Below are 25950 nucleotides of genomic sequence, written 5' to 3' on the forward strand. Positions count from 1 at the left end.
AAAAATCTGCCTCATACATCTCCTTTAGACCTTACCCGTCACACCTTAAACCTGTGGCCTCTAGTAATTGACTCTTCCATCCTGCGAAAAAGCTTCTGACTATCCACGTTATCTGTCCTCAAAGCTGACGCCTTCCATACCTGGTAACATCCTGGTAAATCTTTTCTGTACCCTCGCCAAAGCCTCCACATTGTTCTGGTAGTGTGGCGACCAGAATTGAACACTATATTCCAAGTGCGGCCTAACTAAGGTTCTGTGATTCTGGGGGGGGCATGTGGTTGGGGGAATGGGGGATCCTTGATTCTGGGGAGCATGTGGGGGGAGGAATGGGGGTCTGTGATTCTGGGGGACGTGGGTGGGGGAATGGGCAGTATACAGGGAATGTTGATGAGCTAGGGTCAAGCAGCATTCCTTAACCTCTACGTACGTTCCTCTCTATCGCCCACCCCTCAGTGACGAGATGGCTTTTGTGGTGCAACCGATTGACCTTGCTGTTTTGGTTGCTGCTGAAGCTGAGGAGGAGGAGCAGGAGAAAGGATTGCGGGCATAGGAGTCCCAGTTATACTTGCAGGAGTCGAGGGAGATGACCACCAGAGGCAGGAGGTGGCCAACATTCATCAGAGGGGGAACACAGGAGTTCTGACTAGAACTCCCCACTCACCTGACGAAGGGGAAAAGCCCGAAAGCTAGTGGCGTTTGCTACCAAATAAACCTGTTGGACTTTAACCTGGTGTTGTGAGACTTCTTGCTGTGTTTACCCCAATCCAACGCCGGCATCTCCACGTCATGTCACCTGGCCCTGCCAGTCCTGGAGGACCACCCGTCTCCTACCCATTGTGCTCAAGCCCTTGTGATGGCCACCTGAGTCAGGAGCCACCTGTCAATGGCTGCAGCAAGTGCCCTCTGAGACTAGACCACACTCCGCAGCTCAAAGAACAAAGAACAACCCAGCACGGGAAACAGGCCCTTCGGCCCAACGAGCCCATGCCGCCATCTTAAAAGCATTTTCCTACACCTACCTTATGCGTATGGTACCCCCATTGGAAACCAGATTCAGGGGAGAATAGTTTAGGGACAATTTGTTACACCAATCAGCCTAAGAGCACACCTTTGGGGTGTGGGAGGAAACCAGAGCACCTGGAGGAAGACAGGCAGCTGGTCCGTCTGAAAGCTTTAGGTCCTGCGGTCGGTCCGGTGTGGCTGTCAGCCCCTCCTGCATTCCCTGGCTCTGTTACTGCATTACTAAAAAAGTTTGTTTGTTACTCACAAGTAAGGCTTACATTAACGCTGCAATGAAGTTACTGTGAAATTCCCATTGTCGCCACGCTCTGCACCTGCTTGGGTCAATGCACCTAACCAGCATGTCTTTTAGACTAGGGGAGGAAATCATAGAATCCCTCCAGTGCAGAAGGAGGCCACTTGGCCCATCGAGCCTGTACTGACAACAAGCCCACCCGGGCCTTATCCCGTAACCCCACTTGTTTACCCTGTTAATCCACCTGACACTAAGGGGCAATTTAGCGTGGCCAATACACCTAACCCGCACATCTTTAGATGTGGGAGCAAACCGGAGCACCTGGAGGAATCTCACACAGCTGAGGGGGAAGTGATCTCGGAGGTCCAGCATGTATCCTGAGGCCACCGACCTGTCAGTGTCTGGGATGGTGAACTGCAAAGTGGAAGCTGATGCCAAAACGGCCTGATGTCCCTTCACGTTTTCTCTGAGGACTCATCTGAGCTTTCTGGAGCAGGATGAGGTCAAAGAACAAAGAAAATTACAGTACAGGAACAGGCCGTACGGCTCTGCAAGTCTGCACTGACCATGCTGCCCGACTGAACTAAAAGCCCCTACTCTTCCGGGGATCATATCGCTCTATTCCCACTCTGTACATATATTTGTCCAGATGCTCCTTAAAACTCTCAATCGTATCTGCTTCCACTATCTCCCCCGGCAGCAAGTTCTAGGCACCCACTACCCTTTGCGTTTTAAAAAAAAAAGTGCCGTATATAGCATCTTTAAAGCTTGCCCTTTGCATCTTAAACCTATGACCCCTAGTAATTGACCCTTCCACCCTGGGGAAAAAACATCTGACTATCCACGTTGCCCATGCCCCTCAATCTTGTAGACTTCTATCAGGTCATGCCTCAATCTTTGTCGTTCCAGTGAGAACAAACCAAGTTTCTCTGACATTTCCTCATAGCTAATGCTTTCTGTTCCAGGTAACATCCTGGTAAATCTTTTCTGTACGCTGTCCAAAGCCTCCACATCCTTTTGGCAGTGTGGCAATCAGAATTGAACAGTATATTCCAAGTGCGGCCTAACTAAGGTTCTATAAAGCATCAACATGACTTGCCAATTTTTAAACTCAATCTCCCAGCTGATGAAGGCAAATATGCCGTATGCTTTCTTAACTACTTTTTCCACCTGCGTTGCCACTTTCAGTGATCTGTGTACCTGTACACGCAGATCCCTCTGCCTATCAATATTCTTAAAGGTTCTCCCATTTACTGTATATTCCCTATCTTTATTAGACCTTCAAAAAATGTATTACCTCACATTTGTCCAGATTAAACGCCATCAGCCATCTCTCTGCCCAAGCATCTAATCTACCTCTACTCTCTGGTCCTCATCACTATCTTAAATGTGTTGCCTACTAATCAAAAAGTTATGTTTTTCCTCCAAATTATTTGTATACATTACAAGCAGCAAAGGTCCCAGCACTGATCCCTGAAGAATGCCACTTGTCACAGCCCTCTATTCTGAAACACAGCCTTCCACTGTTACCCTCTGGCTTCTATGACGGAGTATGAAGTCTCACAACACCAGGTTAAAGTCTAACAGGTTTATTTGGTAACAAAAGCTACTAGCTTTCGAAGCGCCGCTTCCTCATCAGGTGAGTGGGATTTCAGTTCACAAACAGGGCATATAAAGACACAAACTCAATTTACAAAATAATGGTTGGAATGCAAGTCTTTACGATAATAAATTCTTAAAGGTACAGACAATGTGAGTGGAGAGAGGGTTAAGCATAGGTTAAAGAGAAATGTGTTGTCTCCAGCCAGGACAGTTAGTGAGATTTTTCAAGACCAGGTAAGCCATGGGGGTTACAGATAGTGTGACGTGAACCCAAGATCCTGGTTGAGGCCTTTCTCATGTGCGGAACTTGGCTATCAGTCTCTGCTCAGCGATTCTGTGTTGTCGTGTGTCGTGAAAGCAGCCTTGGAGTATGCTTACCTGAGAGACAATACACATCTCTAACCTGCGTTTACCCCAGTCCAACACCAGCATCTCCACTTCTATGACTGAGCCAGTTTTGTATCCATCTTGCCAGCTCACCCCTGATCCCATGCGACTTCACCTTCTGTACCAGTCTGCCATGAGGAAACCTGTCAAAGGCCTTGCTGTAGTCCACGTGGACAATTATCACTACCCTACTATCAGCAATCATCTTTGTCACTTCCTCGAAAAACTCAGTCAAGTTACTGTGAAACAATCTCCCCTGCACAAAACCGTGTTGCCACTTGGTAATATGCCCACTGATTTCCAAGTGGGAGTAAATCTGGTCTCGAAGAACCCTCTCCAATAATTTCTCTACTACTGATGTAAGGCTCACCGGCCTGTAATTACCTGGATTATCCTAACTACTCTCCTTAAACAAAGGAACAACATTGGCTATTCTCCAATTCTCTGGGACCTCCCCTGTCGCCAGTGAGGATACAAAGGTTTCTTCTAAGGCTCCAGCAATTTCCTACCTTGTCTCTCTCAGTATTCTGGGGTATATCTCATCAAGCCCTGGGGACTTGTCTACCTTAATATTTCTCAAGACCTTCAATATCTCTTTTTTGATCTCACCATGACTCAGACTATCTACTCACCCTTCCCCAGACTCATCATTCACCAAGTCCTTTTTGGTGAATACTGACGCAAAGTACTCATTTAATACCTTGCCCATTTCCTCTGGTTCCATGCATAGATTTGCTCCCTTGTCCACCCTCTTGGTCTTTATGTATGTATAAAAAAATTTGTGATTTTCCTTAATCCTACTGGCCAATTTTGTGACCCTTTTAGCCCTCCTTATTCAAGTTTCTTTCTACTTACCTTGTATTCTACACTGCTTCATGTGTTCCAGCCTCCTAGCCTTGACAAATGCTTCCTTTAGTCTTTGATTAGACCCACAATATCTCTCTATTTCCAAGGTTCCCAAAACGTCCCATGCTTATCCTTTATCCTTACAGGAATGTGCCGGTCCTGAATGACTGTCAACTTGCACTTGAAAGCCTCCCACGTGCCAGATGTAGATTTGCCCTCAAACGTCAGCCCTCAATCTACATTCTTCAGTTCTAATGTTGTTGTAATTAGCCTTCCCCCAGTTTAGCGCCTTCACTTGAGGATTGCACTTATCTTTATCTTTGTGGCATATATGGACTTTAGTAAGGTGTTTGATAAGGTTCACCATGGAAGGCTTCTGCAGAAAATGCAGATGTATGGGATTGGGGGTGATTTAGTTAATTGGATCAGGAATTGGCTATCAGATAGGAGACAGAGGGTGGTGGTTGATGGAAAGTATTCGTCATGGAGTTTGGTTACAAGTGGTGTGCCTCAGGGATCTGTTTTGGGGCCACTGCTGTTTGTAATTTTTGTAAATGATCTGGATGAGGATATAGTTGGGTGGATCAGTAAATTTGCTGATGACACCAAAGTCGGAGGAGAGGTAGATAGTGAAGAGGGGTGTCATAGTTTACAGAGAGACTTGGACAAGTTGCAGAGCTGGGCCGAGAGGTGGCAGATGGAGTTTAATGCGGAAAAGTGTGAGGTAATTCACTTTGGCAGGAATAACAGATGTGTAGAGTATAGGGCTAATGGTAGGACTCTGAATAGTGTTGATGAACAGAGGGATCTAGGTGTATGTGTACATAGATCCCTGAAAGTCGGGAATCAATTAGATAATTAGGAAGTTAGGAAGGCATACGGTGTCTTGGCGTTTATTGGTAGGGGGATTGAATTTAGGAGCCGCAACGTCATGTTGCAACTGTACAAAACTCTGGTGCGTCCGCACTTGGAGTATTGTGTGCAGTTCTGGTCCCCACATTATAGGAAGGATGTAGAGGCATTGGAGAGGGTGCAGAGGAGGTTTACCAGGATGTTGCCTGGTATGGAGGGAAGGTCCTATGAGGAGAGACTGAGGGATTTGGGGTTGTTTTCGTTAGAAAGAAGGTGGCTAAGAGGGGACCTTATTGCAACATATAAGATGATTAGAGGTTCAGATAGGGTGGACAGTGATAGCCTTTTTCCTCGGATGGAGAAAGCTAGCACGAGGGGGCATAGCTTTAAATTAAGGGGTGGTAGATATAGGACGGATGTCAGAGGTAGGTTCTTTACCCAGAGGGTGGTGAGGGATTGGAATGCCCTGCCTGCTGCAGTTGTAGATGCGCCTAGTTTGGGGGCGTTTAAGAGATCCGTGGATAGGTTTATGGATGGAAAGGGATTGGTTTAGGTTTGAGGGTCATTGCTTTTTTAATTGGTCGGCACAACATCGTGGGCCGAAGGGCCTGTTCTGCGCTGTAATGTTCTATGTTCTATGTTCTATCAGTACCTTTAAAGCTTACTGAATTGTGATCACTGTTCCCAAACTGCTCCCCTACTGAAATATTGACCACATGGCTGGGCTCATTATCCAGTATGGCCCCTTCCCTAGTTAGACCAACTATGTGCTGTTTCAAGAAGCCCTCCTGGATGCTCCTTATAAACTCTGCCCCATTCATGCCCCTAGCACTAAGTGAGTCCCGTATAGGGGAAGTTAAAATCTTCCACCACAACAACCCTGTTATTTTTACACTTGCCAAATTTCTGTTCCTCTATCACCTGCTGGATGTTGGGCAACCTATAGTAAATCCCCAATGTTGTGACTTGCACTCTTTTTTTATTCCTGAACTCTACCCATACTGCCTTGCTGTATGAGCCCTCCGAGGAGTCGTCCCACAGTACAGCTGTGATATTTTCCTTAACTAGTAGTGCAACTGTCCCACCCCTTTTACATCCCCCTCTATCCTGCCTGAAACATCTGTATCATGGAACATTGAGCTGCCAATCTTGTTCTTCTCTTAACCAAGTCTCTGTAAAGCCATAATACTTCCAAGTGTTAATCCAAGATCTTAGTTCATCTACCTTTCCTATTAGACATCTCACATTGAAACAAGTGCACTTCAGCCCACCAGGTTCTCTTTGATTTAGCAACCACACCTTGCCTGCTCTTTCTTTGAGTCTTACTGGCCCTACTCTATAGCTCCCCTCAGTTAACTCATTTTTGCTTTGGTCCCCACCCCCTGCCAAAGTAGTTTAAATCCTCCCTTGTGACACTAGCAGACTGCCTGGCCAGAATATTTATGCCCTTGTCGGGGGGGAGGATTTGTTGGTGTCCCGCCTCGCCTCTGCCACATCTAGCAGTCTCCCTAGGTCGCCCTCAGTCGGCTGGTCATCTGGTCATTTTTTCCTGCGCTGCTTGCCTGTCTGTCCTTGGGTTTTTTATAGAGCTGCCCCTCATTAGGGCAGATCAACTACAGGCAGTTTGGTAGAGCATTCCAGCAAGTTTATATGCTGTTTGCTTGTTAGCATTGAGGGGAAGGCAAGTGAGCAGTTGCAAGCGTGGTGTATCAGTGCATGTATGATTGGGGACAGGGGAGAGAAAGGGAGGTGTCATACAGCCATTGGAGGCAGGAGGAAATGGGGGCCTTGTGCAGGAAGGTGGTGGGGGGGATCAGTAGGGGGAGGGGGGGGGCGGAACTGCTGCCACTCAGCCTGACATCCATGGGGGGGGTGGGGGGCGCTGCCACTCTGTCTGAGGTCAGCAGTGTGGGGGAGGGGGAAGGAGGGTCTGTTGCCACTCTGCCTGAGATTCGTGGTGTGGGGGAAGGGGGGGGGGTCAGCTGCCACTGCGCCTGAGATCGATGGGGGATAAGGGGGAGGGGGTATCACTCTGCTTGAGATCAGTGGGGGAGGGAGGAAGGGCCGCAATTGGTCTGGGTGGCAAGGAGGGGTTGGGGGTGGTGGGGCAATGTCTGTGGGGGCCAAAGGAAGGCATTATCTGGCTCAGGAGTTAAGTGGCAAGGGAGCAGCATTCTATTATTTTTATTGCGCATGTGCAGTTATAGGCGCTGACCGGAGCTGAAGGTTTTCGGGTGCATTAAGCCTGCCCACAGTCTTGTGCAGCGTGATTCGGAATTGCTGATATATTTTTGCAGGCAGGGTGGGAATGGGGGCACCTCCAGACCAAGCCTAAAAGTCGGATCTGAAACACTCCCAGTTTCAAGTCGGCCGAACTCTTCGAATCAAAATAGTAAAATAGGGCCCCAAGTGTCTCGTCAGTGGTATGCTACTGCTAATTGCCATTGAGAAGGTGGTGGTCCTGAACAGCTGTAATCCCTGGAGTGTAGATGTATGCACAGTGCTGTTAGGGAGGCAGTTCCAGGATTTGGACACAGTGACATTGAAGGAACAGAGATATATTTCCAAGTCAGGATGATGAGTGACTTGGAGGGAAACCTCCAGATGGTGATGTTCCTGCCCATTTCTTACTGCATAGTTGTGGCGGGTTTGGAAGGACTTAACCTACAGAACTCGATGAGTTCCTGCAGTGCATTTTGTTGACGGTACACACTCCTACCACTGTTCATTGTTGGTGGAGAGATTGAATGTTTGTGGAAGGGGTAGCAATCAAGTGGGCTGCTTTATCCTGGATGGTGGTGAGCGTTTTCAGTGTTGTTGGAGCTGCGCTCATTATGGCAAGTATAGAGTCACATTTCATCGCACCCTGACCTTTGCCTTGTTGATGGACAGGCTTTGGGGGTCAGGGAATGAGTTGCTCACTGGTTCCTTTGACCTGTTGTGTTAGCTGCAGTATTTATATGGCCACAAGTTCAGTTTCTGGTCAATGATAACCTCAAGGATGTTGATAGTAGGGGATTCAGTGGTAATGCCAAGGAGTGATAGTTTGATTCTTTCTTGTTGGAGATGGTCATTGCCTAGCGCTTAGATGGAATGAATGTTATTTGCAATTTGTCAGCCTGAGCCTGGATATTGTCCAGGTCTTGGTGCATTTGGAAATGAACTGCTTCAGTATCTGAGGCTTCATGAATGGCACTGGATATTTTTAATCATCAGAGAACATCCCCACTTCTGACATTATGATGGAAGGACAACCATTGATGAAGGAGCTGAAGCTAGTTGGGCCTAGGACACTACCGTGTGGAACCCTTGCTGTGATGTCTTGGAGCTGAGACGATTAACTTCCAGTCACCACAACCATCTTTCTTTGCGCCAGATATTACTCAAACCAGTTGAGTTTCCCCACTCCCAATTCCCATTGACTCCAGTTTTGCTTGTGCTCCTTGATGCTATACTTTGTTTAGATGTCACCTCATCTCTGGCATTTGAGTCTCTTGGCCACATTTGAACCAGGGTTGTAGTGAGGACAGGAGTGGAGTAAGCCTGGTGAAAGCCAAACTGAGCGTCAGTGAGCTGGTTATTGCTGAGTAAGTGCCGCTTAATGTTGATGACCTTGTTATTGCTGATTTCTTACAAACTCAACACAGGAGACTCAGAGCAGGTTTTGATCATTTTGTTCAAGCATACGTAGGGACAGTCAGTTCAACAATTAGCTGATCTGAACTCTGGTGTTTACAACAGCTGCACATCTTTGTACAATACATTTACACCTACACAGGCATTATTTAAATCTTGATCTGACAATACATATGGATTTTACTAAGAACAGGTGCATCTTGTAATAATCACGCCTGCTCCCGTTCGTGCCCCATTCTGCACTTGGAACCTCATTATGCACAAACGAGCATCTGTCAATCATCTGGCGTGTTGTGAGCTGATTCGTCCGACTGCCATCAGCTTGCGGGTTTGAAGGTCCAATCACCATGTACAAATGCCAGTTCAGCACCCTCAATTCATCTATCTTTGAGGGACCTTGCAGATCCATAACACAGAGGTGAAAAGCAAGCAGCCTTGAAGAAGCCTGTACCCAGATTCAACCACCATGCTTCTTAAACCTTGATTCAAGGAGCCCGGATGCAGAGGCATATCTGCTACCCAAGGGAAGGCTGCAGGAAACACAACAACGCTGCCTCTTTTCGCTTAGGAGGCTGTTGCCCAGGAGGTCAGCACAGCTGACAACCATGCCAGAAGCACTATGCATGCAAGAAGCAGAAGAATGCTCTGCCAGGTAAATCCTTTCCCAACTCCCTGTACTATTAAGCTCATCATGGTGTTCTGTACGCAAAACGGCAACTCTATTCAGGGATCTTGTGCATCCATTTGCAGGAGACGCGTATTCTCTCATGGGCATCTCCACTATCCCATCTATCATGTTGCTCAGACTCTATCCTCTGGCCCTTCTTGGGAAGGCTCCCCATTTTGTGTAGCCAGATTCTGAAGGGCACAGCAAACTGAACATACGGGAGTCCTTTGACTCCAACTGGGAGTCCAAACTGATCGTACAGATTGGTCGGTAGGACTGCTGAGGAACAGTGGAGGATCTTTAAGGAGATCTTTTTCGGTGCTCAGCAGAAATTTATTTCGATGGTAAAGAAGGAACGTAGGAGAAGGGATAATCAGCCGTGGTTATCGAAGGAAATAAAGGAGTGGCTTTAAATTAAAAGCTGATGCGTTTAGAGTGGCTAAAAGTAGTGGGCGATTAGAAGATTGGGAGAGGTTTAAATATCAACAAAGATTGACTAAGAAGTTGATAAAGAAAGGAAGGGTAGACTATGAAGCTAAACTAGCACTAAATATAAAAAAGGACAGTAAGTGTTTTTATAAATATATAAAGAGGAGGAGGCTGGCTAGAGTGAATGTTAGACCCTTAGAGGATGAGAGGGGGGATTTAGTGGTGGGGGATGAGGAAATGGCTGAGGCCTTAAATAAGTTTTTTGCCTCGGTCTTCACAGGGGAGGATGCGAATAGTTTGCCGGGTGTTAAAGATAGAAGGATGGTAGGAGTTGAGGGCCTGAGTGCGATTACTGTCACTAGAGAGGTAGTGCTTGATAGACTAACGGGACTGATGGTGGACAAGTCCCCAGGACCGGATGGAATGCATCCCAGGGTTCTGAAGGAAATGACAGAGGTGATAGTAGACGCCTTAGTGATTATTTACCAAACTCCACTGGATTCCGGGGAAGTGCCGGAAGATTGGAAAACGGCTAATTTTATGCCGCTGTTCAAAAAAAGTAGCAGGCAAAAGGCAGGGAATTATAGGCCAGTTAGTTTAACGTCTGTTATTGGAAAAATGCTGGAATCCGTCATCAAAGAAGAAATAACGAGGCACCTAGAGAAGAATTGTTTGATAGAGCAGACGCAGCACGGATTCGTTAAGGGGAAGTCGTGTTTAACAAATTTATTGGAATGCTATGAGGATGTGACTAGTGCGGTAGACAGAGGGGAACCGGTGGATGTGGTGTTTCTCGATTTTCAAAAGGCGTTTGATAAGGTGCCTCAGAAAAGGTTGCTTCAGAAGGTTAGGGGGCATGGAGTTGGGGGTAAGGTGTTAGCGTGGATAGAGGATTGGTTGCCTAATAGGAGGCAGAGAGTTGGTATCAATGGGTGCTATTCTGATTGGTGGTTGGTGACTAGTGGTGTGCCGCAGGGATCGGTGCTGGGGCCTCAACTATTTACCATTTATATAGATGATCTGGAGGAGGGGGCTGAGTGTATGGTGTCGAAATTTGCTGATGACACAAAGATAAGTGGAAAAGCAAATTGTGCGGAGGGTGTGGAAAGTCTGCAGAGGGATCTAGATAGGCTGAGTGAGTGGGCGAGGACCTGGTAGATGGAGTACAATGTTAGCAAGTGTGAGGTTATCTACTTCGGCAGAAATAATAGTAGGACGGATTACTATTTAAAGGACGAAAAGCTGCAGCGTGCTACGGTGCAGGGGGACCTGGGGGTCCTTGTGCATGAGTCGCAAAAACCCAGTCTGCAGGTGCAGCAGGTGATCAAGAAGGCGAATGGGATGCTGGGCTTTATAGTGAGAGGGATAGAATATAAAAGCAGGGGAGGTCTTGCTGCAACTGTACAAGGCACTGGTGAGGCCGCAGCTGGAGTACTGTGTGCAATTTTGGTCGCTGTACTTGTGCAAGGATATATTGGCCTTGGAGGGAGTGCAGAGGAGGTTCACTAGGCTGATCCTGGAGATGAGGGGGTTGGACTATGAAGAGAGGCTGAATAGACTGGGTCTGTACTCATTGGAGTTTAGAAGGATGAGGGGGGATCTTATAGAGACGAATAAGATAATGAAGGGGATGATAGGGTAGAGGTAGAGAGATTCTTCCCGGTCAGAAAGGACAGCAGGACTAGAGGGCACAGCAACAAGATAAGGGAGGAGCAGTTTAGAATGGAGTTGAGGAGGAACTTCTTCACTCAAAGGGTGGTGAATCTCTGGAATTCTCTGCCCGTTGAAGTGGTGGAGGCCACCTCGCTAAATATATTTAAGACGTGGGTAGATAGGTTTTTGGTAGGCCATGGAATTAAGGGTTATGGGGAGAAAGCGGGAAAGTGGAACTGATCCACTTCAGATCAGCCATGATCTTATTGAATGGCGGGGCAGGCTCGAAGGGCTGGATGGCCTACTCCTGCTCCTATTTCTTATGTTCTTATGTTCTTTCTTGCGCCTATCGCAGAGAGCTATCTGAGTGGTTCATGCCTCTGAATCACGTCTTCAGAAGTCCTGTAGCCTGCTCTCTCTGAGGGAGCATGTGTGGCTGTGAGCAACGTTGTACTTCTCTTCATGAGTCTGAGGATGGTGCATTGGAGTCATCAGCCTTTGTTTAAGCAGTAATCCTTATACTCCAGTAACCATCCTTGTAGATATTCTGGGTTCGGTCATTGTTGAGGGGCCCACTTGCTCCCCCTCTCCCTTGCATAAACCTCCTGCCTCGTTCCTCTCCCCTCACTTTGCACCCCAGCCAAACTTGCCTGTTTGAGTGGACGGCCCATGAGTCCCGTATCACAATGCTGTCCATTAAGACCAGCTTGACACAGAGCTAGAGGACACGAACTGGTCTACCCAGCAAGTGGCGTTCAATGCAACAGGAGTGGTGCATCACTATGGCAAGTAGGCTATGTATGTTGCAGTCCCTTCGAAGTATCAAGTGAAATGAAGTCTGCCTTGTGCACTGACTCTTTCAAACTGGTTTGAGGCAGCCATGATTTCCCACTGATAAGGCCTGCCTGGATTTCAGTGAGCAGCCGTTTTAATGATCATTCACAACACCAGGCAGCATGAGAACTGACTTGCCATTGGGAGAATTTCAAATTATTTTAATGCTGAGGGGTTTCTGACTTTTTGGCTGTCGCTCGATTCTTCGCTTTTGTTTGCCACCAAAACGCCCCCCAAGCCATGGGCAGAATGGGAGCATTTCAGTCACACTTTTTACACACAAAGCAATCTCAAAAATATAAATATATACATCTCTCACCACATTGTCCCTTGAGCAGGAAGACAGAGGGGAAGGGCAAGAATGTCTCCCACAAAGGCCATTGACCACCTAGGTTGCTTTCTCAAAAGGTCTGCCACCTGCAGGTACAGTGCAGACATAAGCCAGTCATATCTGTGCCAAGAGAAAAAATAAACTACCCCTTAATTTTAATGCCGTTTACAAGCACCTGGTCTGCAGTCTTGCAGGTTACTGCATTTCAGATACAGATCCAGACATACAGGGAGCTTTTCAATGTCAACCACCAACTTAGACAGTGAATTCCAGATACTCAATGAAAAAGGTTTTGCTCCTTTCTCCTTCAAATGCTTCTGCCATTCATCTTAAATCTATGCCCACTGGTAATTGACCCCTTTAGCTATGGGAAACAAGTCTTTCCTGTCTAGGCCCCTCATAATTTTGTACAGCTCAATTTGGTCATTCCTTTGCCACCTCTGTTCTAAGGAAAACAGTTATCCAATCTCTCATTGCAGCAATTTAAGTCTCTGGCAACAATTTTGTAAATCTCCTCTGCACTGTCTCCAGAGCAAATACGTCCTTCCTATAATGTGGCCAGAGCTGTACTCAAAACATCAGCTGTGACCTGACTGGTGTTTTATACAATTCCATCATTACATCCCTGTCTCTCCCATTCCACCTTTTTAAAAAAGAACATTCATGGGAAGTAAGTGTTATTGGCTAGACCAGCATTTATTGCCCACCCTAATTGCCCTTGAGAAGATGGTGGTGAGCTGCCATCTTGCTATCTATTGCAGCCCATGTGGTGAAGGCATACCTGCAGCACTGTTAGAAAGGGTGTTCCAGATTTTTACCCAGCTGCAGTGAAGGAATGGCAATATACTTAAAGTCAGGATGGTGAGTAATTTGTAGGGGAACTTGCAGTTGTTGACGTTCCCACATGTCTGTAAGATGGTAGCGGAGAGCGGCTACCATGCATCTTGTAGATGGCATACATTGCATCAGTTTTGGAGAGAGTGAATGTTTGTGGTGGGTACCAGTCTAGTGGCCTGCTTTGTTCTGGATGGTGTCAAGCTTCTTGAATGTTGTTGGAGCTTCACTCATCTTGGAAAGTGAGTAGTATTCCATCACACTCCTGACCATAGATGGTGGAAAGGCCTTTGGAGTCAGCAGATGAGTTAGTCGCCACAGGATTCCTAGTCTCTGATCTGCCCTTTTGTAGTCACAGCATATGACTAGTCCAGTTCAATTTCTGGTAAACGACACCACCCTCAGCCTGAGACTCTCTCGACTTACCTGGATGTTTCTTAATACAGATCAAGTTTGTTCCAAATTAATTTCATAATTGTCACCAACAACTAATTTTAAACTTTATATTTTAAAAGAGTTGTGAGTGTTTTATTTTCTTGAATAGTTTGTTTGTGATCCCATTGGATCTCCCCTGTGTTAATTAACTCTGTGGTGACTATCAGCACTGTATGGATTTTATCATGGTCTCATTGAACACCTTTAAATACAGTGGCCATTCTAGAATGTTTATTGATTTATTCATGCATGTCATCATTATCTTGTACATAATCTCTTATAGTAGTTGGGCATTAATAATGTTAGCTTGTGTTGCCTTTGTATATTTCCAGGAGGTAACCAGTTTAGTATGTTAACTGTTTTAGGCAATCTCCAATTTAAACTTTGTAAGGCATGTAATTTCTTTGTCTCTTGGCTGCGACATCTGTGCTTAAACTTTTTTTTATGACCATTGTTCGTAAATTCCTGAGCCTACTTCCATAGAGGAAATTAAGAGAACAAGTTCACAGCAATAAGTATGTAACATTTGGAGAAGTTTGGCCTGTTTAATTTCTTAGAACCTCCATGACTTGTTCTAATTCCTTTCTTGGTTACTTAGGCAAGTCTGTATGTGGGGGTTAAAAATCTACATGTGGAAGAACGTAACTGAACAATACAGTTCAAATGTTGCAAGATTGGATTCCCAGTCCTTGCGAATTCTAGATTATCTCAATCAGCCCACTAATAGAGTTGCTGCAATAGGTCTTAGCATCCAAGGAGAAAATTACGCTCCTGTTCTCTGGGAAGCATGCATAAGGGGCGAAAACGTGATTGGATTCAGCACTGAAATTTTATGTTTGTGATCAGATAGGCTAGCAGTATTCATTTACCTTTTATTAAAACAGTTTAATCTTTTTCTAGGTGTTAAGGACCGAGGAAGTCCTGAACAAGATACTGCAAATGGGATTGGTGTAAAGTTGGTACTAGATGGATCAAATAATGCAACAGCAGTAGAAATTCAGCCAAAAAAGATAAAAGGATTTGGCTTTGGAGACATTTTTAAAGACAAACCCATCAAACTGAGACCAAGATCAATGGAAATAGAACTTGATAACAGCACCATTGAAAAGGTAAATATTCTTTATATTTATATTCAAAAGAACACAGTAATTGATTTCATATTTTTGGATTAATATCAGATTCTGTATATGCCAGCCTACAGAAAAAGTTATAAGGATTAGCTGACTTGTGATGACTACTTTGTATCTGTTAGCTTGTAAAGGAGCAGACAATATACTGGTGTACACGGAAACCTAAAATATGGCACAGGGTTTTAGTGGATAATGGCCAGATCCAAGCATGGACACGAGTTTAATTCCATATGTCAGATGAGAGTGTGACTGCCTTGGTACCAAGCCAGCATTTGACCAAATTTTACATCGAGGAGCCCGAGCAAAATTGAAGTCAAGGCCTTCTCACCAACAAATAATTAAAAATGAAAATACACAGCAGGTTAGGTCAGGTAGCATACAGAAGAGAAACATTGGTTTTGCATTTCGCATGAAACCATTTGCCAACTATATTTTTCTCTTTCAGATGCTGACTGCTGTCTGTGCATGTTCATTGTTTTTTTTTCTGACAAGTTTCTGTATTTGTCTTTTAATCTATAATAAAAATTGATTTTTTTTTCCATTTGAAGTGGATAGTTATTCAGCTGGGGTCTAGTATGACCAAAATCAGCTGTTTGTTCTGCTTTGATGAGATTTCTGAATGCTCCTTAGTAATGACTTGGTGTTATTGTTCCTTCATTGCTTAAGTTCATATCTACAATGACTGTATTCATGGAGAAAATTAAACAATAAACATCCATTTAAGAGTTCAGCATTAGATTGTGAAGCAAACATACTTTTTGTGCTCAGGTTTCATTTTGACTGATGAAACTGAAAATAGGCTTGTGATATCAGACAAATTTGAGCATTTAAAATGTGCCTTTGCAGTTTGCATTTTTTTCCAAAAGATGTAGATTCGATTAGCTGTATTACTTGAACATGTATATGTAAAATCCATCCAACAGCAACCTATTAACATTGCATGGACTTCGAATAATCTTTTGAAGGAAAATTTCATCTATTTCCACAAATGAAGCCTTTGTACATGTGTAGCATTTTGGAACATTCTGACATTATGCAAGGTGCTTGATTGCAAGTTTTTTCTAATGGCTTCTGTTCGTATTTCTTAGCTGTGTAAGGCCCATCCCCAAAATGCTATGAAGTTGGTTCACCATTACCTTGAATTGCTGCAGTAGTTACGCTAATGGTGCTGTCATGATGGTTTTAGGTAGGGAATTTCAGCAACAATGAAAGATGACAAAAATATATCCAAGTCAAAATAGTGAGAGATTTAAAGGGAAGAACAAGTGTAAATTTGCAAAGTGATAAGTCCAGTAAACAGTGGTGAGATAAATGTTTTACTTTTTTTGAGGGGGGCTGAATACTGACGAGGACACCAAAAGAATTCCCCATGTCATCTTCAAGTAGTGCCTTTGGATTCTTGGAAACTAGGGTTTATTAGCATGTCATCTGTAAGGCTGCAGCACCTTTCACTACAGCACAAAAGCATCAGACTTAATTAGTGTTTAAATCCTTCAACTGGAATCTTGAATCTGTACTCTTAATATGGATGAGTATGCTGCTTGTTACTGAGCCAAGACTGGAGGCTGAGGGAGGATAAGATTGGAGAGCTGAAAAAGGCTGGAAATTTACTTGGGTTGATAAATTATTATGCATAGATTTACAGCTGCCACGCTCTCAAATAGAATTTGTGCTCATCTCCCAAATGTTGAATGAAAGTGCAGGCTGTATTTCTCAGGCATGGTAACCGAATATTGCAATGTAATTATTAACACAGAATCACAGAAAATTGCTTAATGGAGAATGTTTGGGATGTGTCTCGCACTAGAAAGTGAAAAAAAGGGACACTACTATTCCACTAAAACAGAATGAAATCAATATGCAGGTTTATTTAGTTTTAAATTGTACAGAACATGAGAAAGATCCGTAAGATACAGCTAACACAAAAATCAAACTAGTTACAGAATCATAGAAAAACTACAACACAAACAGGCCCTTCGGCCCACAAGTTGCTCCGATCATATCCCTACCTACTAGGCTTACCTATAACCCTCAATCCTATTAAGTCCCATGTACCCACCCAGAAGTCAGATAAAAGACCCTATCAAATTTGCCTCCGCCACCACTGACGGCAGCCAATTTCACTCACCCACCACCCTGTGGTTGAAAAACTTACTCCTGACATCTCCTCTGTACCTACTCCCCAGCACCTTAAACCTGTGTTCTCTTGTAGCAGCCATTTCAGCCCTGGGAAAAAGTGTCTCAGAATCCACCCGATCAATACCTCAAAGTTCTAACAATAATCTCAATTAATATTGTTGCCTGCCGCACAGTCAGTTTTAACCCTTATGTGGTGGACAAATAACTACGAGTACAACCAATATTTATTTAAACCCACACAATCAATAATCACCCACCCGACCAACAATAAGTTATCTTACAGGAAAATACTAGAATTCAAGTCCAATACAAGACCTTGACAGACCCAAACAGATATTGGTCTTTTTCTGTGCTCTGCATAGTCTGATCTGGCACTCTGGCTCTGGTCTTTCTTCCTTCCTTCTCGGGTGTGGTGGCTGTCCTCTTGCTGGCAATGTTCACCATTGTTGTATCTCGTTCGTGGGGTCAGAGAGAGAGAGAGAGAGATTCCTGGCTGTGCAGTGCCCTTTATACCCTGTTTGATTTCATGCCCCTTTTTGGCCATTGCCAATCAATCAATCAATCAGGACTTGATCTCTCTGATCGATAAGAGTCCAATCAGGTGCTACCACACCGATCTCTGGGTGTGTCCCCAGCGGCCAAGTCTGTAGTTATTGGAGGCACATAGGTCACATACCTTCCTCCTAAATAAGGGTTCACGGTGCCCCTATGTCTGGTACACAACCCAGTGTGACCAGAAAGTCTCTTCCATCCTGGAGATGAAACAAGCCAGTGTGACTCTAAAGTCCCTTTCATCCTGGAGATGACCCATATCCTGTTTATTCACTCATCAGGGTTGCAGCCTGTTTGTCTCTGTCTTTAAACTGTAGCCTGTCGGTTTAGTTTCTTGCCCAATTGTCCCAGAGTGCTTTACAAAACGCCATTTTACATGGCCTGTTTGGCTACAATATATAACCTTTAATGCACCAAAACATGTTCCATGAGCAAGCAGACAAAAATCAAAAATATTCTGAGGGATGACCATTGTTCATAAATTCCTGAGCCTACTTCCATAGAGGAAATTAAGAGAACAAGTTCACAGCAATAAATATGTAACATTTGGAGAAGTTTGGCCTGTTTAATTTCTTAGAACCTCCATGACTTGTTCTAATTCCTTTCTTGGTTACTTAGGCAAGTCTGTATGTGGGGGTTAAAAATCTACATGTGGAAGAACGTAACTGAACAATACAGTTCAAATGTTGCAAGATTGGATTCCCAGTCCTTGCGAATTCTAGATTATCTCAGTCAGCCCACTAATAGAGTTGCTGCAATAGGTCTTAGCATCCAAGGAGAAAATTACGCTCCTGTTCTCTGGGAAGCATGCATACTTGGTCACAAAAGTACATTTTCAGGGTGGTTTTGAGGATGAATGAGAGGTAGAGGGGTTTTTGGTGAAAACTCCCAGATGCTCATACAGTGTGGTCTTCAAAGGAATAAACTGTAAATAGAATTCAATAATTGGGAATTTGGTGAATGGGAGTTCTTTAATAAGAATTAATGAGTTAAAAAAAAGCTCCCTCCTGGTTTGTGGGCGTCAATGATGAGCCCAGCATCTAGTCCAAAGCCTTCATACCCACTGCCTCTGAGCTTTAGTTTTAACATTTTAAACTGAGAACTTTTTAAAACTTTATATCCTTTCGACAGTGCATCAAATCTGTAGATAGCTGCCCTGTTTTACACCATTCTCATGTTCAAGGGATTTACTGGATTTTACTTTCAATATTTCATAATGGGAAGGAATTTGAAAAATATTTAGTTTTTGTAAATAATAAACTTGGGGCATCTGTTCTACCTGATGCTTTCTTCCTATAAGCACTGAACGTATTTGTTGCTAAATGTCTCTTTCTAATTCTTCTAGCGGATTTATTTTCAGTATTTGTATTGGAATAGTGGGAGTTGAAAAATGTACCATTATCCCAAATATAAAATGGTCCCCATTTTAAGTTAGCTCATTTAGTGTTATTCTACTCGCGGATATTAATGGGGCAGATGTGCTCATTTAGTTTTGGGACTTAGCTTCAGCATCATTTCATGTGGCTCAATTGGTAACACTTAGGAATGGCCTCTTTTTCCCACTCGCTGCTTCTTTCCCCAACTCTTTCCTGCTCGTCGTCTTACTCCTTGATGTTCCAGCTCACTCCTTTGCTTCCCAACCGACCTGCTCACAGCCCCCCTCAACTTTCTCCTGCTCGCTGCTGCTTTCCCAAACTCTTTCCTGCTTGTCATCTCACTTCCTGATCCAGTTTGCCACTTTGCTCCCCAACCAATTTGCTCACATCCCTTTTGCTCACTTATTTCTCTTGCTGCCTGCTCCTGAGGCCTTGTTTACAGCAAGGCTTGAGTGGGGAATAATATGCAGGCAAGCCAGGGAATGAAAGAGAGGCTGACGAGTGAAAAAGAGTTGGGAAGCAGGAAGAGTGGAATGAGATTAGGAAGTTTTTTTTAAATTAAACTAATTTGCAAAAAGTCACTTTTATGAATTTAGGAATGTAGAGTAATTCAACTTAGATATAATATTTTCAATTTTTCCTCTTACAGAAGGACTTATAGATCACAATTACAGCTTATAAGTATGGAATGGGAAAATCTGATTCCTTAGAGTTACACATTTCAGGGACACAACTACATTATTAAATGAGTAATTACTGTATTGAATAAGAAACAAGGTTCTGGTCCATTGAGAGAACTTTCATTGAAATTGTATAATTCCTAGAATCTACAGTGCAGAAGGAGGCCACTTGGCCCATTGAGCCTGCACTGACAACAATCCACCCAGGTCTTGTAACCCCATTTATTGACCCTGCTAGTTCCCTGATACTAAGGGGCAATTTAGCACAGCCAATTAACCTACCGGCCATGTATTCAGACTGTGGGAGGAAACCAGAGCACCTGGAGGAAACCCACGCAGACACGGAGAACATGCAAACTACACACACACATACACCTGGCGCTCTGAGGAAGCAGTGTTGACTATTGTCACCATGCTGTCCTTAATTGACCAATATTGAACATAAATTGGAGGTTTTTCATTTGATTTATTAATGTCATATGTATTAGTGTGCAGTGAAGTATTGTTTCTTGCACGCTACACAGACAAAGCATAACATTCATAGAGAAGGAAACATGAGAGTGCAGAATGTAGTGTTACAGTCATAGCTAGGGTGTAGAGAAAGATCAACTGAATGCAAGATTGGTCCATTGAAAAGTCTGATGGCAAGAGTCGGTTGGAATGTGACCTCAGACTTTTGTATCATTTTCCTGATGGAAGAAGGTGGAAGAGACGAGGTCTGGGATGTGTGGGGTCCTTAATTATGCTGGCTGCTTTGCTGAGGCAGCAGGAAGTGTAGACAGAGTCAGTGGATGGAAGGCTGGTTTGTGTGATAGATTGGGTTGCATTCATGACCTTTTGTAGTTTCCTGCAGTCTTGGGCAGAGCAGGAGTCATTCCAAGCTGTGATTCAACCAGAAAGAATACTTTCTATGGTGCATCAGTAAAAGCTGGCGAGAGTCGTAACAGTCGTGCCAAATTTCCTTCGTCTTCTGAGAATGTAGAGGCTGGGCTTTCTTAACTATAGTATCGGCATGTTGGTGATCTAGACACCTAAAAACTTGAAGCGCTCGACCATTCCTATTTCGTCCCCATTGATGTGGACAAGGGCGTGTTCCCCTCTATGCTTCCTGAATTCGATGACGATCTTCTTTGTTGACATTGAGGGAGCACCACCAGTTCACCAGATTTTCTATCTCATTCTCTGTATTCTGTCTCGTCATTGTTTGAGATCCGACCCACTATGGTGGTGTCATCAGCAAACCTGAAAATCGAATTGGAGGGAAATTTGGCCATACAGTCATAGGTCTATAAGGAGTATAGTAGAGGGCTGCAAACACAGCTTTGAGAGGCACTGGTGTTAAGGATGATTGTAGAGGAGGTGTTACCAATCCTTACTGATTGTGGTCTGTGGATTAGTTGCAGAGGGAGGAACTGAAGCCCAGGCCATGGAGTTTGGAGATGAGTTTTGTAAGAATAATGATGTTGAAGGTTACCAAAATTGCTTGGTTGTAACTAATAATTAAGTAAAATTTGGGAAAACAAAACTTATTGCTTTATTGAAACAGAAATGTATGGTGGAGTCAATGAATCACTTGAAGAACAATGTCTAATGCAGTTTTTCTAAGAGTATAGAGTGACCTTCCTGACTTCAGACAAGTATCCTGTATCACTTCTACTTTCAGAGTGTTGTAATGTAACTATAATCAGTAAGGAAATTGAAGGTTATGGGCATAAAGCAGGAAAGTGGAGTTGAGGATTATAGCAGATCAGCCACAATCTCACTGAATAGCAGAGCAGACTCGATGGGCCAGTTGGGCTAATTGTGCTCTTTCATCTTTTGGTAATCTCTTGAGCATAGCAAAAATATGGTCCTTTGCCTTATCTTGTTATTGAATTCAGAAAGTGCACCTCAATCCTGAAGAACAGCTTTTAAGCCTCAACATTGCTGCCTATGCAAGGAAATTATAGATTTCTGTACACAAGGATCCAAGGTAAATCCTCATAAACCAATTAAACAAAGGTCACTGCTCAGCGGGAGCAAAACTGAACAACAAGGGATAACAGCCATGTGGAGGATGGGTAGGTTTGTATTGGAACATGCTTGGGTAGCTGAAAATGGTGGGCGGGGGAGGTGAGCCAAGATTTAGTGAAGTTTTTCCTCCATTTTGACAGTTAATAGGATGCAGATGAAGGTCCTACCCCCACACCAGGTTCTCTGAAATGTTGGCAACAAAACATGCTGGCATAGAACATATTTGGAGCAATGTAGTGTGCAGATGCCAGGATTCACTTAAATAACGCCTGAGGTTGCCTTCAGAGTTTGTGATAGAAAATATGAGCATCAATAGGCCATTCAGCCCTTTCTACCTGCTCCACCATTCATTATGAACATGACTGATCATCCAACTTAATACCTTGATCCCACCTTGTTCCCATATTGTTTGATGTCCTTTGCTCCCAGAGCTGTATCTAATTAGTTCTTGAAAACATACAACGTTTTGAACCCAACTGCTTTCTTTGGTAGCAAATTCCACAAGTTTACCACTGTCTGGATAAAAATATTTTGCTTCATTTCAGTCCTAAAAGATTTACCCTGAATTCTTAGACAATGAACCTTGTTTTTGGGCATCTCCACCATCAGGAACATTGTTCCTAGATCTTCCTTATCTCATCCTGTTAGAATTTTATAGGTTTCTATGGGACCCATCTTATTCTCCTGAACTCCAGTAAATATAGTCCTAACTGACTCAATCTCTCCTCATACAAGAGACTTGCCATCCCAGGAATCAGTCTGGTAACTTTCTCTGCGTTCCCCATATAGTAAGAACCTCCTTCCTCTGATTAGGAGGCCAAAACTGCACACTGTATTCCAGATGCAGCATCACCAAGGGCCTGTATAATTACAGTAAGACATAACTGCTTCTGTACCCAAATCATCTTGCTATGAAGGCTAACATAGCATTTGGCTTCTTTACAGCTTGTTGCACCTACATGGTCACCTTCAGCAACTGATGCATGAGGATGTCCAGGTCTCATTACACATTCCCCTGTCTTAATTCATAATTATTCAGATAATCTGTCTTCCTAGTTTTGCAATCAAATTGGATAATCTTTTATTTACCTATATTACACTGCATCTGCCATGCATTTCCCCATTCACTCAGTTTGTCCAAATCACATTGAAGCATCTTTGCATCATTCTCACGGCTACCCTCCCACCCAGTTTTGTGTCATCTGCAAATTTGGGGATATTACATTTAGTCCCCTTATCTAAATCTTTAATATATGTTGTGAATAGCTGGGGTCCTAACACTGATCCCTGCAGCACCCCATTGGTCATTACCTGCCGTTCAGCAGTGTTTATTTTTACTCTGTTTCCTGTCTGTAACCAGTTTTCTATTCATTTCAGTACACTACTTCCAATCTTACGTGCTTTAATTTTACACACTAATCTCTAATGTGGGACTTTGTCAAAAGCCTGCTGAAAGTCCATATAAACCACATCCACTGGTTCCCCCTCGTCAAGTCTTTTAGTTAAATCCTTGAAGAATTCCAGTAGATTAGTCAAGTGTGAATCTCTTTTTCGTATATCCATGCCAACTGTGTCCAATTCTATCAATATTTACCAAGGTGCTATGCTATAAAATCTTTGATAACAGACTCTAGAATTTTCCCCACTACCAACATCAGGTTGACTGATGTATAATTCCCCATTTTCTCTCTACCTTCCTTTTTAAATAGTGCGGGTACGGTGGCTACCCTCCAATCTGTAGGAACTATTCCAGAGTCTAGAGAATTTTGTAAAATAATGACCACCAATGCACCCACTATTTCTGAGGCCACTTCCTTAGTTCCTTTGGGATGTAGATTATCAGGCCCTGAGGATTTATTGGCCTTCAGTCCTCCCAATTTCTTCAATGCCATTTATCTACTAATACTAATTCCCTTCAGTTCCTCCCTCATAGTAAATCCTGTACTCCTAACATTTCTGATGTTACTTATATTGTTGTTTGTTAAGACAGAACTAAAATATGTATTTAATTGGTCAGCCATTTCTTTGTTCCTATCATAAATTCTCCTGTTTCTGACTATAACGGACGTACATTTGTCTTCACCAGTCTTTTCTTTTTCACATAGCTGTGGAAACATAGACAGTCAGTTTCTTTGTTCCCTGCAAGCATACTGTTATACTCTAAATTTCTTTTCTTTACCAAATCCCTTGGCTGCCTCTGCTGTATTCTAAACTATTCACAATCCTCAGGTCTGTTGTTTTTCCTGGCCAATTTGTATGCCTTTTCCTTGGATCTGATACTATCTTTAATTTCTTTTGTAAGCCATCTTTCCCATTTTACTTTTGTGCCAGACAGAAATAAGCAGTTATTATTGTTTACCCATGTGCTCTTTGAATGTTTGCCACCTTGTTGTCATCCCTTTAAGGAATGTTTCCCAGTCTATCAAAGTTGACTCATGCCTCATACCATTGTAGTTCTCTTTACTAAGATTCAGGACCCTCATCTCTGATACAACTAGGTCATTCTCCATCTTGATAAAAAAAAATTCTGTCATATTATGGTTGCTCCCAAGAGATCTCACACAACTATATTGCCAGTTATTTTCTTTCCCATTAGACAATACCCAATCTAAGATGGTCTGTTCTCTAGTCGGTTCCTCAATGTATTGGTCCATACACACATCTCTATGCTATTGTCACTGATTTGATTTGCCCAGTCTATATGCAGATTAAAGTCACCTATAATTACACATGTTCCTTTATCTCTAATTTCCCGTTTAATGCCATCCGCAACTGTTAGGGTCGTGGACCCAAACCCAACGTATATTATCAAGCCTGACTAGACCCCAACAATTTTTCCATTTTGGCATAAAGATAGAATGCTTTGCTGGGGGAATAATTCTATTGACAAATTAGGGATTTTATATCAAAACCAGCTTTATTCGTAAATACAAGTGGTTTAACTTTTGACAGTTGAACAATATTTATAAATAATGTTCATTTTGAAGTGACCCACCTTTCTTCAGTGATGTTGGACTTTGCAATATGGCACCCGGGCATGAAAACCAATACATGCCATCCAACCCTGCGCCATCACTGAATAAGATATAAAACTCCTGGGTGCATAATTAATTATGGTGGAAATTGAAGATTTGGCATATTTTCTTACCAGTTTCCACAGCAAGAGACACTCCAATCTCCCACCCCTGCTGCAACACTGTCTCAAAGTGAGAGATTTCTGCCCTTAGTGTGATGTCAAATTGTGCAATTACCTTTTTTCTTTCTTTTTACATTTTGCTTTGTCTAATAATAACAGCAATTCATGTCCCACTGCTGCAAACAAGCACGGAGAATTTGATTCTCAATCAAATCTCCGTTCATTGCAGCGGGACCAGAGAATCCTGTTAGCTTGAACGGCCGGAAAATGCCAGCCAATATATGTGGAGAATAAACTGCCTGCATTTAAACCAACTTTTTTTGCTTTTTGTCTATAAATTCTATTTTCCACTAGCAAAGCTGATGTTCTTTTTCCTCTTCCTTCTTTTTGCTGTCCCTGTCATTCTTCTCTCTGCTATCCCTTACTCTCCTCCCATTCTGTGCTGCTGTCTTAGGAGTGGAATTAAAGATAGACTGGTCTTAGTGAATGTGTGGATTTGAGGTGCGATCTTTCCAGCTCACTGCTGGAAAATCAGTGTCGTAGGCTAAGTAGATGGTGTGCAAAACTTTCGCACTGGGCACGAGCTGGTCTCATGCTGAAAGCCATCTTCTTGGCCTGGTTTTGCTGCCATGATTGGGTTTGCCAATGGTATCACTCATAGTTGTCACCATTTGGGACCAGAAGTGTTGGCCATGCTGGAGAGATCAGAGGCCACCACTCACCTGGCACTGCCCACTGAGCATAGTGAAAAGTCTGACAACACCAGGTTTAAGGTTGGGCTTAAACCTGGTGGTGTCAGACTTTTTACTGTGCTTATCCCAGTCCAACGCCGGCATATCCACATCCTGCCCACTGAGCATCATAACTGTGCCAGGAATTGTACCAAAGGGATGGGACCTGAGTGAGGGTAGGGCAATGAGGGGGGGCACAAAGGGGAGCTTGGAGGGGGTTGCAGGGTGCGCTGCAAAGGGGGTCATGATGATGATTGGGGGGTGTGGGTGCAAGGAGGTCCTCCAGTTCCGTGGAAGATTGGGTCACCTGCATTGTGCAATGCCACCCCAAGCAGTCTGCAGCTGGCTTTGCCAGCAAGCTTAAGCTCCGCCACCTGTTTTAGTCTCAAACAGTTGGCAAGGAGATTAATGGAGTTGGTATATAGGAAGTGG

At 43.6% G+C, this 25950-nt stretch overlaps 1 protein-coding gene across 3 annotated transcripts in view; it reads left to right on the forward strand.

Moving 5' to 3' along the window:
- Window positions 1-25950, forward strand: part of sh3kbp1 (SH3-domain kinase binding protein 1) — a 282791-nt gene that overhangs the window by 133981 nt on the left and 122860 nt on the right. For all 3 annotated transcript variants that reach the window (XM_080204070.1, XM_080204072.1, XM_080204071.1), the window contains exon 6: window positions 14662-14870. In XM_080204070.1, coding sequence (XP_080060196.1) covers window positions 14662-14870 — 209 coding nt within the window. The remainder of the gene's footprint in view (window positions 1-14661; window positions 14871-25950) is intronic.

This window comes from Carcharhinus amblyrhynchos, chromosome 15, assembly GCF_965287045.1.
Source record: "Carcharhinus amblyrhynchos chromosome 15, sCarAmb.v2.hapA, whole genome shotgun sequence".
Classification (NCBI taxonomy): domain Eukaryota; kingdom Metazoa; phylum Chordata; class Chondrichthyes; order Carcharhiniformes; family Carcharhinidae; genus Carcharhinus; species Carcharhinus amblyrhynchos.